This window comes from Cryptotermes secundus, unplaced genomic scaffold (assembly GCF_002891405.2).
Source record: "Cryptotermes secundus unplaced genomic scaffold, Csec_1.0 scaffold1796, whole genome shotgun sequence".
Lineage (NCBI taxonomy): Eukaryota > Metazoa > Arthropoda > Insecta > Blattodea > Kalotermitidae > Cryptotermes > Cryptotermes secundus.
In genome coordinates, this window is record NW_019733863.1 from 1 (window position 1) to 14,432 (window position 14,432).

A 14,432-nucleotide genomic window follows, 5' to 3' on the forward strand; every position below is an offset into this window, starting at 1 on the left:
GACTCCAACCTCCTGCTGCATCGCATGCCAAGAGGATGAGTCAGCAATTCCACAGATTGGCATGTATATATCAGCAATTTATGGTAATTCACCACATCAACCCTGAAGGTGGAGATCTCTGAAATGTTGGTTTTTAACTCAACACTGAGATGACCCGGTTGCCCAATAAGATTTTAACATTCTTAAGCTGTGAAAGCTTCAAATCTTCCATATTCTGACTGAATTATTTTACCATTCCGTTCCGAGTGTTTCTTCCTCTTTGCTTATGATCAGACATTTTCAGGCATATATTTTTTGCTTTTGTAACAGCCTAAAGCAATACAGATGTCTGTTCTAGGTGGTCAAGAGATTAATTTCATAATACCTCTTTTTAAATTTGTGTGCATGTGTGTGTCATGAATGAACACACACTGCATGTGTAAAAGCTGAGAATCTCTTATCCCACCGCCACTTTCACTTTGATGTTGTTTAACTGTTCTCCTACCTACTATTCTACCAATTTATTCCTTATAATGTAAGATCATAATAAACTGTGCTGTAGAGATTGTACTCAGGGAACATTTGATATAATTTATCTCAAATGGATTTTATTAGTGCTAGTTTGTGTGTAAAGGTGGTACTGAAGGCAGTGAACATCTTTTATCACCTTCCTTAGTTGCGTATGGGTGTGTGTGTAATTCACATACATCTTACTTCAGAATCATTTGCTACAATATATTGTACAGAGTGTTTCATAAGTCTGGAACAGTGGTCTCACAGGTAATAATTAACGAGTGTAAATTCAGCAGACTGTGGTGATCATTCCACTGGTCACTGGTCCACTTACTGACAGATCTCCAGTCACAAAGAAACAGTGATGATTTCACCTTTGTAGCAGTGGAATTATTAGCATCATTCTATGTTCTATGTTCTATGTTTGAGATAACTAATATTCTTGTAATTACAACGTCTTTATTACAACCGTCACAACACAACTAATATCAAGATCAGTGCCTAGTTTTGGCTCTGCTACATGTTTCAGCTATTAATAGCCATCATCAGGCAAATACATGGCTGGATGCATGAAATGAAAATTATTCTTGTAATTACTTTATGCAAAACTAAAGTAGCTCTTGCTATATTCCATTTATGATGGCCTTCACAGATTTCAGAAATTATCACTCCTGCCCCTGTAACAGACAAGTTAATGATAAACCTCAGTGTTCCTAATTATGACAGTGTATTTATTTATGCCCCGCTCTAGAAAACCAAGATTAATGGTTGTGGGAATCCATTGCACTAACCACGCGACACCCTTTATCCTCAAAAGTTGTCACAAACTTCACTGACAAGCAGCGGTCGCTCATTCGGTATAGTTTGTTTGTAGACTAAAGGCCACGGAGGGAATTATTTATTCCAGGATTTACATGGTTTCCAGCCTTCTGTTTAACCTGACAATACCAAACACTTAACCTGTTTCTTACAATATCTTACCAATAAAGTAACCTACTATTTGGGATTATAAAGTTTTTCTTTCTTCTATAAACATCTTTGCTGCTCTTCTAAATCTGTTAACAGCTACAAATATCTAAGAAATGTGTTCCTTCAATAGTTCGTTGTATACTGTCTGTGTCGGTTCTTCTGTATCTACCTAACATAAACACTGACTCAAAGCTCCTTTGCTCAATCCTGTTAAATGAATTGAAGCAGCACAAGCACTCTGCATCATGACAGCCAGCATTCCTCTTGCACTTGAAAGAGAGCTCATATGATCTGGTGACTGCAGTACACTAACTTCTGTCAAATCTGCAGTGTTCTGCAATGACAAACATATTTATAAATTTCCATAGCTTAAAGAGTGTCAGTATATAGCTCACTTCCCTAGTATAACTGAACGAATAGAAATTCAGTCAGCAGACTAGTATATGAAGGTGAAACACTGACAATAAAGAAGCACTTATTTTTAATAAATAACGAATTAATAGTAATGTTCTAAAAAGCAATTAATTCATGCTAGAAAACAGTTGCTGCACTGTAACTTCACTTACAGCAGGATAGAGTTGTGGTAAGAACTAGCTTGACTCTTAGCAGGTATGCTGAAATTCATACCACATTAAATATACACAGTGGCCCAAAAGTCCATTAACCTAAAACAGTATCTTGAATTAATGAGAATGCTTAGATTTAAACTGGCCAGTAAATTCAGACACAGGTATCACAGCACTGTGAGTTTCATATTCAACATAGAGGATCTGTGTTTTGAACAATTTTTGTAAATTCTGTAAGTAATAAATAATTTTCTAATGTATTTTAAAGTACATTTTACTAAGCAGTTAACTGAATTTTGGGGCAGCCAATAGCTCTGCATTCTCCACATGCTGTAAATTAGGAACAAAACCAGTGATTTACATGATTCATTCTAGTGTCTACCAGCACCTATCAATTTAGGTACACGTTTGAGGTACTAACAACATTCTACTCTCTCAGACTTGAAAATGCATCTTGGTATAAACTGTTACTATAAAATTTCATAAATATTATCTATCTGCAGGGGTCTCTCGAGCATGGAAACCATCTATATTTTGTTGTGTGTGTGAGGGGTATCAATTCTTGCTTCTTTTCTTTAAACACTGAGCGAACTTCATCCAAAGACTGGATCTGCGGAGTGGAATGAGTCTCCTGCTTTTCTGGCAATGGCTGAGAACAGTCATATGGAAAACATGGCTCTGAGTGCCAGCAACCTATAGTTGAACCATCATCAATTACTGCGATTTGTTCTCCCAAGTTCCGTGATGAAGACCCCTGTCTCAATGACTGAAACACCTTCATAACCCCAGAGTTATACTTGAGAACCATCAACACCATATTAAGCTACACCCTTTTAGATTTCATGTAATACATTTCTTTATCTAGAGATTATTTTGCAGTGATAAAGTAACTAAACCTTAAATTCCAGTATGTTGAAAATTCATTTCCACCTAATGTAGTCATTTTTATAATTTTCATCTTCACTGAAGTAGTGACAGCATATTGCAACTAGTCTTCAAATTCTGACTCATTTCTGGTCTTACATTAGGAATGCAGCCTCAGTTTGTGATGAGGAAACAAAACTGCAGTCCAAATAGGAGCAAGTTAGGTTCACAAATTTCTTCAGGACTTAAATTGAAGATCTACATCATCGCTGGAAAGCAGGTACATTAGGAGGGGGGAAAAAGTATGCAGGAATCCTTTAGATATAATGTAAATAAGTTCAAATATTTTTTTTAATTACGGCACTTTATACTTATGTCAACATTGATACCGACCAAGGACATCATCTTTCTTAAACTTATAATATTTTCCTTTTTGCTGTCTTAATTTTACATGTATTTTCTTAGTTTTTTAGTTTGATAGTGTATACTAGTCATTCTAATACACGTTATATATATTACAGTATTAATGTATATTAGAACTATATATATTACAGTATTAATGGCCACAAAATAGCTGCAAAAATACAACTAGCATGAACTAAACTTTAACATGCACAAATGGAGCACGGAGAACAAGTACAGTGCAGTGGTCTCCCCAGAGAGTACAATACACCTGATGATGGCTGAAACATGTAGTGAAAAACTAAGAAAATACATGTAAAATTAAGACAGTCCGATGAATTCTGACATCACTTTAAGTGTATAAAGGTGAATACCTGTAGTGTCCTATGGACATTTTAATGATTTTAACAATCATAGTATCAAAATACATTTTAAATGAATGGCATATTCTTAATGTATTTTATATTGCTGATGGATACTATAGCAAACAGAATGATATCTCAATACAACGGGATGCTATAATATAATATTATAATACAGTAGAACTTGGTTATAACGTCATCAAAGGGACCTAAAAAGAGTGTCGTTATAAACGAATGTCGTTGTAACCGAAATGGGCACTTCCACAGTAGCCTTATATTAGTCACGTAAAAATCTACCAAAAACCGAGTTAAAATGTTGCATTTTTTAGTGAAATACGTAGTTAAGTACAGACTAACGTAACATTAACGTGGAATTAATATGGATTCTCCATATTGTTTGTACTGTAGAATTCACCAAACCAAATTCGCGGCATACATCAGCTTTTTTCCTTCCATTTTCTATTTCACGAATCACTTTAACTTTCTCTTCAATGCTTAAAACTTTCCTTTTCATTGCCATGTTTTCGCTACTGCACTTCTCTGGGTTTAGGCAGGAACACTATAGGGTAAGTAGACAATGTGAGGTCCTGTTAGACGAGATTCTAGGAAAGGAATGCAGTTAACAACCTGCNCTAAGCAAGGTATAAAAACAGTTGCTTTATGAGGAATTAGTTCGTACCATTGAATATTTGACGCAATAGACAAGGTGTCGCAGAAACCGATGTTGCTATAACCAAGTTTTACTGTATTTGTACTTGTACTTGTACATATCTTCTGCATTAAGGCTATGCCATAAACATATCATAATTCATACTTATCACAGAATCATACTATCCTTCCCCGCTAAAATATTTCAAGCTGTAAAGAGATACTTTACAGCCTTCACATAACAATAATTTATAAAATCTATAAAATTGCTCATTATAAACAATACAGTGTATCTGAAAATAGATGGAAAACATAATCTTCAAGCCCTGCCTCTAATTACAAATAACTCTAAGAGTTAAGAAAATGAAGAAGGCACCACGGTAATTACTCATTTTGGTGCATTTGCAATGAAACTTGCAAAAACGCCCATATTAGATTCATCATGTCTGTTCACCTACCTCCATGTAGCAAATTGATAACAGTTACGTGAATTTGATACTGGGGAGTTTTACTAAAAGGTATCAACATATTTCAGTTTCAGTTAAAATATGATGATGAACACTACAAAAATGCATTTAGGCCCACATCTCATGTAAAAATCATGCAAACTCACTAAATATTTATCAGGATATAAACTTTTTGAAGAAAGTTGTAGACAGATATGAAACTCACATTTTTTGTCCATTACACTTTATGCACACATTACTCAGTTTTAAGACCATGAAGCAAAGTGGATTTTGTTCTGTCTACAGTGAATAACACAGTGAATGCCTAACTGTTACATTATGTGAATATTTCCTAAGTTGCTTGAAGTGGTTATCGCCTAGAAATGAAAGCAATGGGAATAATAGAACATTCTTGACATATTTCATATTACCTGAACAGAAAAGTTGAAGATTTTCTCATGCTTACACAATCTCTTGAGCTCACAACCATCAGTCAATGTTTTATGATTATGAATTATAACAGCTCTGCAACTTCAGCCTCAAAGCGACATAAAATCTGTGTTCATACATACAGTTATAAGATTTTGGAATGTGTCTTTTTTGTCCTGAGCATAGTAGAGGCACACAGGATGATTTAATGGGGCCCTTATGGGCTGCCAGCTATAAAGAGCTTGGGAACCAAACATGCAATGTGCAAAAAGTTGCTGCTAGCTAGGAATCATTATGATGAAAGTACTGAAGAAATTAACCCATTTACACAAGATTCTATATACTTTGTGTAACACTAATATACTGACAGGGTAGATATTTGTTCTTGTTATATATCGTAACATGGCCCAAACAATATATGTAACTTCGGCAAGAAAATGTTTTCATATTTGCATACAATTCTTTCCTGTCAGTAATAGCACTTCACTATCTACAGAGCAAATATTTTTGTATTCTTTTATTATTAAGGTGAAAATTTTCCATAAAAACACACACACACACACACAGATATATATATATATAGAAAGGTTGCAGTTGTAATGAATATGACATACTGCAATCATCAGACATGCTCATATGCTTCACAGTGGTTGGCAAAAACGTGTACTACACAGATTTTGTAATTTTCTAGTAAAATATTGTAGTATGTAGACCCATTGCTGGGGAACAACTGTGAAATAAGTAGCCATACAACAGCCGTTACTGGGAAATGGTTGCAACAGATTTGTAACACACTACAATGGAGTAACTGGGAAGCAGAATTCTCTATGTTGTCCATACGATAGCTAGATGATTCAACAACAGAGCTGTTGGGAGAGGTGTTTTCTGTGCGGTCCGTGCCAAGACTATATAATGAGGAGCAGTTGTGATTACAAGTTTCAAGACTGCAGTTAGAAAAGTAGGAGTTAGCTGTGAGTCAATCACCAAGCAGCAAGGATGTGGACATGGAAGCTGAAAAAACAATGGCACTGGAAGCCATTACCAGGTGAAAACCCATGATGATACAGCAGACTGAGAAGACTTCATACATGCTCTTGTGAATTGCTTCTAAGTTTCAGGACATGACTGCAGCAACCAGGCCAAACATAAGTGATGCTGAAGCACATGTGATGGAAAAGCTCCATACTGAGTACAGAGATATCTTTGCTATGAAGAAGAGCGATGACTACAGACGGACTGACAGTGCACCACTGTATAGATATGAGAGGCCTGACAGATTCACCAAACTTGAGAAGGATCCCCCTAGCAAAACAGGTGGAAGTAAGCGAGATGCTCGGCATGAAATGACATGGGGGTTATCGAAGAGTCAGTCAGCCCCTGGTCATCCCCCGAAGTCGTCCGGAAGAATGAGGACATCCGCTTCTGCGTGGACTATAGGAAACTAAACGTCACAAAGAAACACTGTTTCTCACTGCCTGGACTGATGACACTCTGGACATGCTGTCAGGAGCCAAATGGTTCTCCACTCTGGAAATGAATATCGATAATTGGCAAGTGGATCTGTGTCCAACAACAAAGAAGACTATGTTCTCAATGGCTCAATGGCTATGGCACTTCACAATCATGCCCTCTGGCCTCTGCAACGCTCCAGCAACGTTTTAGCAGTTAATGGAGACTGTCTTCAAAGTCATGTGTCATGTACCTGGATGACATAATCATGATTGGCCGTACATTCCAAAAATAAAAGCTCAACCCACCGAATATGTTCCAGCAGTTCAGAGAAGTGCGCCTAATGCTCAATCCAGAGAAGATGCAAATCTTTCAGAAGGAAGTACGGTACCTCATGCATACTGTGTCACTTAAGGGGATAACCACCAACCCCAAGAAGCTGAAAGCCATACAGGAATGGCTGAGCCCGGGAATAACAACGAAGTAAGAAGCTTTCCTGGCTTATGTACACAATACAGGCGGTTTATTTCCAATTACACCAACATGGGGAAACCGAAATCAAACTCAAGGTGAAACAAGCCTTCCAGTGGATGCCAGAAATAGAGACCACCTTCTGAACACTAAAGGAGGCCCTCTGTACTGCCCGTATTCTTGCTTACCTGCAGTCAAGAGAGAGGTTTACCACTGACACAAACACAAGTAACCCCAGGTTTGGAGAAGTGCTGTCCCAGGTATACAGGATGAACAAAATCGAGTAATTCCTAATACAGTAAGACACTGAACAATGCCAAGAGAAATTAATGCGTCACCCAGCAGGAACTACTGGCCACCGTGTGGATACTGGAAAATTTCCATAAGGACCTGTAGGGACAAGAGTTTTCAACTTGCGCACCGACCATTCTGCATTAACCTGGCTCATGAGTTTTAAGAACTTCAAGGGACAAATTGCCCGCTAGTTTGTGCGCTTACATGAGTATAAATTCACTTCCAACCATCCTCATGGCCGAAAACACAATAATGCCGATGCCATTTCCTGACAACCATGCCGAGAAGAGTGTAATCACTGTTAAAATTAGATGACACAGATAGCGCGGCTGTATTCGCAGCTGGCTAAGACTCAGCCGCTTAAAAAAGGTTACTAAATGACCAAGAACTATTAGGCTTATTTTGGACTCTATCCATCGTCTGGTATATATAAGACAAAAAGAGTTCTGTACAGCATACATCATTGTCAGTATCCTTTCATGTCTATAAATGACCAAGGCCCATTCTGGAGGAAGTAGAGACCGAACACTGAGCATGGAAAAACATTACAAACCGTAGCCACGTGTACAAAACCTACTGGGCCAATGGAAATCACTCGCCATGAGGAATGGCATATTAAGAGCGCCACTGGGAATCTGCCGACGGGTTATGATCAAAAATAGCCCTGACAATTCCACCTCGAAACAGAGTGAATAACGTGCTGACCGAACTACATGGTGGACCATCAGGAAGTCAGTTGCGTGTCAAAACCCTGGATATGGTCCTGCAAAGGCATTACTGGCGTCTTCAGGTAAGAAACGACACCTATGCGGAAATCACAACTCCGGAACCAGGATCGGGGCCTAATACATCATATGACATTGGAGTCCCGCTTGAAAGGACACCCATCCATGTAGCAAAGCCCTTTCCATGGAGTGACCAAGGAAACTGATACCTCCTGATTGCTATGGATCATTTTACTGAGTGGCCGGAAACCTGCGCCATTCCCAACCAAGAAGCTTCGACAGTGGCGGAAGCGCTGGTTACCAACTTCTACCGCATCAGAGTATGGGGGGAGCTACATAGTGAACAGGGCCATTGCTTCAATTGTCATCTGATACATAAGGTTTTGCAATGCCTGGGAGTCAGTAAGATGCACACCGCAGCCCTACATCTGCAGCCAGACATGGTCAAGCACTATCACGATCCACAATTGATAACACAGCGAATTTAGTGGACCATCTACACCACATCTGAAGCCAGCCAACGACCAGATGAAAACTCGTTATGAAAGCCTGGCCAACTGTGTGGGTTACAATAAGGGTGACAAAGTATGGCTCTGTCGTCCAACCCACATGAAGGGGAAATCGCCCAAGCTCCAATTCTCATGAAAGGGCCCATGCAAGGTAAGGATAAATGAAGTGGTATACAGAATCTAGTGGAACCTAAATAGAGGATGATGGTAGTAAACCTGGACTGGCTCACACCTTTTCTGGGAACTGCTAGGGACCAGTGGCCTTGAGGGAGAAGCGGGAACATTTGGAGAGCAATTACCATGGGAACCAAGTCATGGGTGAAGGAAGGCAAGACCGATCACAGATGTTACAAGCACACACTTTGGAGAAGAAATGGCGTTATGCCTGTAGTAGAGCAATGTGGCATGCAGACCCGTTGCTAGGCAACGATCACAAAATATGCTGCTATAAAACAGCCGTTGTTAGATAATGGTCATAACAGATTTGTAACATGCAAGAGTTCAGTAACTGCAAAGCGGAGTTCTCTACAAGGTCCTTATGACAGCTATGTTATGCAACAACAGATTTGGAGGTTTTTTGTGTGGTCCATGTTGAGGCTATTTAACGAGGAGCTGATGGGATTGCAAGTCTTCAGGCGGTAGTTAGAAGAGTAGGAGTTAGTTGTGAGATAGTCACCAGCCAGCAAGGACATGAACATGGAAGAGGGGGAAGCTACGTCTTCGGATGCCATTGCCAGGCGACAACCGGTGAAGATACAGCAGACTGAGAAGACTTTGCATGTGCTGTAGTGAATGGCAGAGTGTGAATAAGCAATAGCACTGTACTTACTTTTAGTTGCAAGTTGTGTGTAAGTGTGCAATAAATCCAATTACCAATTCAAACCCCATCTAGAGTGACTCCTACATGTGGCGATACGTATGAATCCAAAAAGATACATTTTCAAATTTACTGGACTGTTCCAACACTTGTTCAATGCTATATTCCTGCTAAGTGTACAATATACAAGTATTACCTTCTACCAACCTCCATTATGGATCTGAAATATGGAACAACACAGACTATGACAAAAGGCATCAAAGTAATGGAAATTCATTTTGAGCTACGGGATTTTGATTTTCACTCACTGCATGGACTACCCTGGAAACATATTCCAGTTGCTGAAACACTCTGATATTATGACATTTTTATTACCACTACATAACTTAAGCTATACAACAAAGGTTTAATTAAAACACACTGTGCTCTTTGTCTCTTTATGTACATCACTCTAGCAACTTCCAGACAGGACTGAACAGGTTCTAACCCTAACAGGAGGGGGGGGGGGGTTGTGGCTTCACTCTCTCAAGGTTGCACAGCTGCTGCGCAGTGCAGCTTGTTTACAAAAAAATCAGTCCCGGTCATATTTGAACCACCTAGTATATGCAGACCAGTATGTCCTGCAGTATATTTTAGATGTTCGATTAATTTCTTATTGTTGCAAACTCTACAAGAGACTGATGATCGCTCATTTCTTTACTGAAGCATTATGCTGTAACCAAGAAATACTCAACTAAGTTGTACTTAACATAGTACAATATCATCTTATTTTCAAATATACATATCATACATTAACTTGCAATTAAACACAACTTTCTGAGGCTATTTTGTTGATACCCTGCATATTTTTATTATGTTTCTTCCATTAGTCTACACTCCACAAGAACAGCATAAAGCACATTTTCAATTTACAATATTCTCTTACACACATTCCCGCAGAACATTCACAACCCCAAAAATGAAAAATAAAAATTAAATACCACTGCCATTGTTCAACTGCAATCAAGCATCAAACAATAGAAGAAAAGGATTCTCAATGTATTTCTTCCAAGTATTTGAGAATCTGGCCATAGTTGCTCCATCAATGACTCTATGATCAGCTGTCCAACTCACACAAACCAGTTGAGCTTTGATCAAATTCCCATAAAGGTCATACTGAGGGACAATCTGTAAATAGTGGTGAGCTTTTTTAAAGATGTATAAATATCAATAAACATACAAAGAGAGTGAACAAAATAATAGAAACACTAAGAAATTGAGGAACAGAATTTGTGTTGGTTATTCTGAAAGAACTTCAGCTGGCAGCACTGAATGTCCTTCCATTTGTTTACATTCTGAAGTTCTCACATCAGTACATCAGTAATTGTGTTGAGTGATAATCAGTGTGAAGGAATCGGAAAAATGTGAGGCTTGTTCGATTTTGAAGAGTACAGATTTTTGGTGTGCATTTAGCTGGACCATCTGGGACAAAAAGTGCCACATTTGATGTATCAAGAGCAACAGTTTCTAAGGTAATGTCAGCATACATGAATCATCAGTGAAGAGGAACAGTGGGCAAAAATCAACACTGATGGAAAGAAATACTTGTACTTTAAGGACTGCTAAAAAAAAAAAAAGAAGAAGAGAACTACTGAAGCACAGGTAACAGGGTAGCAGAACTGAATACTCATCTTGAAGACCACGTTTCCACAAAAACTGTTCAACATGAGCTTTACAGATCCAACATCTATGGTAGGGCCTGCAACTGCTAACTTATAATTATTGAAAGAAATGTTCAAATACTTAAACAATGGTGTCACAACCATAAAACCTGGGCACCAGACAACTGGAAATGTACATATGGTCAGATGAGTTGTCCTTCACACTGTTCCATACATCAGGAAGAGTTTACTTCTGGAGAACACCAAAGAAGAATATAGTCCAGGATGCCTGGTTCCCATACTGAAACATGGGGGAGGTTCTGTGATGGTTTGGGGTATTCTGTTGGTCCCAGTATTACCCTTCATGGCCTAATTACTGCAAGGGAGTACGTGGACAGGTTGGGTAATCAGGTGCATCTCATGATCCAGATATTATTCCAAAGAAAAATGCAGTTTTCCAAGATGACGATGTTCCCATTCACTGTTCAGTCATGGCTTGAAGAGCATGAAGGTGAACTTCAACATCTTCCCTGGCCAGCACAGTCACCAGATTTGAATATCACTTAATGACTCTGGTCAGTTTTGTAGATTAGCGTGAGGAACAGATTCCCACCTCCAACATCTCTAAAGCAACTTGATGTTCTTCAAGAAGAACGGTATAAAATTCTGCTGCAGTGTTGAAAACTTGTAAAAGTCCATATCAAGAAGGAGTGTGGCTGCATTGGAGGAAAAAGGTGGTCCAACACCATGTTAATAAAGAAATGCGTACAATATCTGTGGGGTTTTCATTATTTTGTCCAACCCCTGTACATGAGAACTAAGTTCTTCATCTCAATGAACATTCATATTATATCCCTCCAGGTTATGACCCTGTCATTCTATTATGATATATGGAATTGCCTTCTGGGGAAATGCTGCAAATAGTAAAAATATTTTTATGGTTCAAAAAAGAATTATAAGAATTATTATGTATGCAAATCCTAAAGCATCTTGTCGGGGATTTTTTAAACGTTTAAATATACTGCCTTTTTATTCCCAATATACATTCTCTTTATTGCTATTGGTAGTGAAAAATATGCATCTATTTGTGATTAATACTGAAATGTATACTATAAATACATGACAGAGTTGCAGCTTACACTTACCATCTGTAAAGCTGACCAAGTACAAAAAGGGCTGTGAGGGTGTGTATTATATGGGTATTGTAATATTTAATCATTTACCATGGAACATAAGAAAATTATCAACTGATGTTAAGAAATTTAGATTAGTCACTAAAAATTTCCCTTTAAGGTAATCCTTCTATTCAATAAATGAATACCTGGAATGGTCTATAAATCTATAGTTAAGGTTTATTCTGAATGAAATTCATATTGGTGTAATTGTGATAACACATACTAATGGGCGTACTTTNGGAGCCCCAGTATGAATAGTACATATATGGTAACATTTACTACCTGCATGTAATGTAGAAAATCACAGATCCTGGGAATGCTCAGAGAAAATCTTCCACAGAAGAAGATTTAAGTGAAAAGGTTTTACTGGAAAACTAGGGTAAGGTAAAATAAAATAAAGTGGTTTTCCCTGAATTTAATTAAAAACCATGCCATGAAGACACAGTGGAGGATAGCTCTACCTAGAAGAAGAGCCTCTGGTACCCATTGGATAGGAGGCTGGGTGGGTCCCAGAGCTGCTCTAAGCCTACACAAAATCTCAATAACATTACTCACTAACAGATGAATCTGCTTCACACTCACTTCAGTTTGCTACTACTGAGAGAACAGTCCACAGTGCTCACACTGAAAACAATTTGAAGTGAGTGTTTTCTCTGTTTTGTCATATGCAAATTCATTGAATGTTTCCAATTTTATGTGACATGTTACAATAATACTGGCAGGCAATGAATAAATATGGAAGATTTATGCAAACTATAACAGCACAAGTATAGTAGACATATGTACATACTGATTCATGAATATTATAGTTTACTGTGTTTGTGTTTGTGACTGTTACAATGGTTTATTGAAACTTGTAAATAAAATGAACTGAAGTTCAACATATATCAAGGATTGATTTTGTAATCTGTAAACAGCATGTGTTAGTTATTTTTCTGATACCATAAAATGCAATACAATACAACAGAATAAACATGTAACTTAACATATCCATAGAACACAAGCATCTTATAATAAAATGCTCATGTTTCTACAAAATGTCTTCAGTACATGCTGTCTGTGTCCTTGTGCATCTTTTGGTAAATGCCAATATAATATTAAATATATGTTCCATGGTTTTCATACTGCAATCCCTGAATTAATGACACTTGCTGGGTTTAATAATGTGAAACATCAAATGAATGTTGTTATGACTGGCATGAAATACAGGAATGTTAAAGAAAAAGCACACGACATGTCTAAAGGGAAGTATACAGTGGACATAAGTGATTAGTAAATGGAAATTATTAAAAAAATTTTTGCATCAGTCACTTCTGTTGAATTTTTAACTTCCACTTTAAAACAGAGAGCATAACTCAATGTTTTTGTTAAGAAATCAACATGAAAATGGCATTATGATTTGTGACTGACTTTTCAAATTCAATATGACTTACATCATTCATTCTTCTTCTTCATGTTGTACTTGTGTAAAATCTTTCTTGTATTATTCAGCATACAAAAATATACATTTTGAAAATATGATATTACACATAAATGCTTTAACTGTACACATACCGCAATATTATGAACTCACATTTGGTTAACAGTAACTTGAAATGAGTTTCTCTGAGACTACCAATGACACAGTAGATAGTATGTGATAATGCCAATAGAAGGACACTATGCTTGTTCAGCAGCATGTGACTAAGGGCAACACGCATTATTCCAACACACTGTCAGATATTCTAATTTTATGTGTTCATGGCAATGCTGTGTTAAGAAGGTAGCAGCAAAGAAATATTATATATCACTCACAAATATTGACAAAGTGTAACAATTTAAATTTTGCATTTTCCCTGCCAACTGCATGTGCTTGCATAACACACACCACAACTAATGTCAATGAGGAAAATATTCTACCCAGTCTCTCCATTAGAGTGTGGTGGAGGAAGAAAGTGAAAGAAAATTGCTTTGGAATCATTCACTCATGTGTTTCCAAAACCTTTTATAACACAACGAAAGGAATTTATTATCATAATCAAACACAAAATAAAGAAAGAAACCTCCAATTTGCAATCAATACCAGAAAGCTGATGAGTCACTGAGTCAAACTATTGACCAAAAGCAGTAGCACATATTATTAAACTTCTGTAGGCATACATGCAAATCAGTAAATACTGGAGAAAATACCATTC

General features: G+C 37.6%; 1 protein-coding gene across 2 annotated transcripts in view; it reads right to left on the bottom strand.

Annotated features, from left to right (window-relative positions):
* Positions 1 to 7,813: 7,813 nt before the first annotated feature.
* Positions 7,814 to 14,432, bottom strand: part of LOC111868340 (lipoamide acyltransferase component of branched-chain alpha-keto acid dehydrogenase complex, mitochondrial) — a 43,857-nt gene continuing 37,238 nt past the window's right edge. The window contains exons 8-9 of one of the 2 annotated variants that reach the window (XM_023858900.2): positions 10,424 to 10,610; positions 7,814 to 9,663 (exon numbers count right to left, since the gene is read on the bottom strand). In XM_023858900.2, the coding sequence (XP_023714668.1) occupies positions 10,446 to 10,610 (165 nt within the window). In that variant the 3' untranslated portion in view covers positions 7,814 to 9,663; positions 10,424 to 10,445. Of the gene's footprint in view, positions 9,664 to 9,971; positions 10,156 to 10,423; positions 10,611 to 14,432 lie in introns of those variants that run through there. The other variant, XM_023858899.2, reaches the window with a different exon arrangement.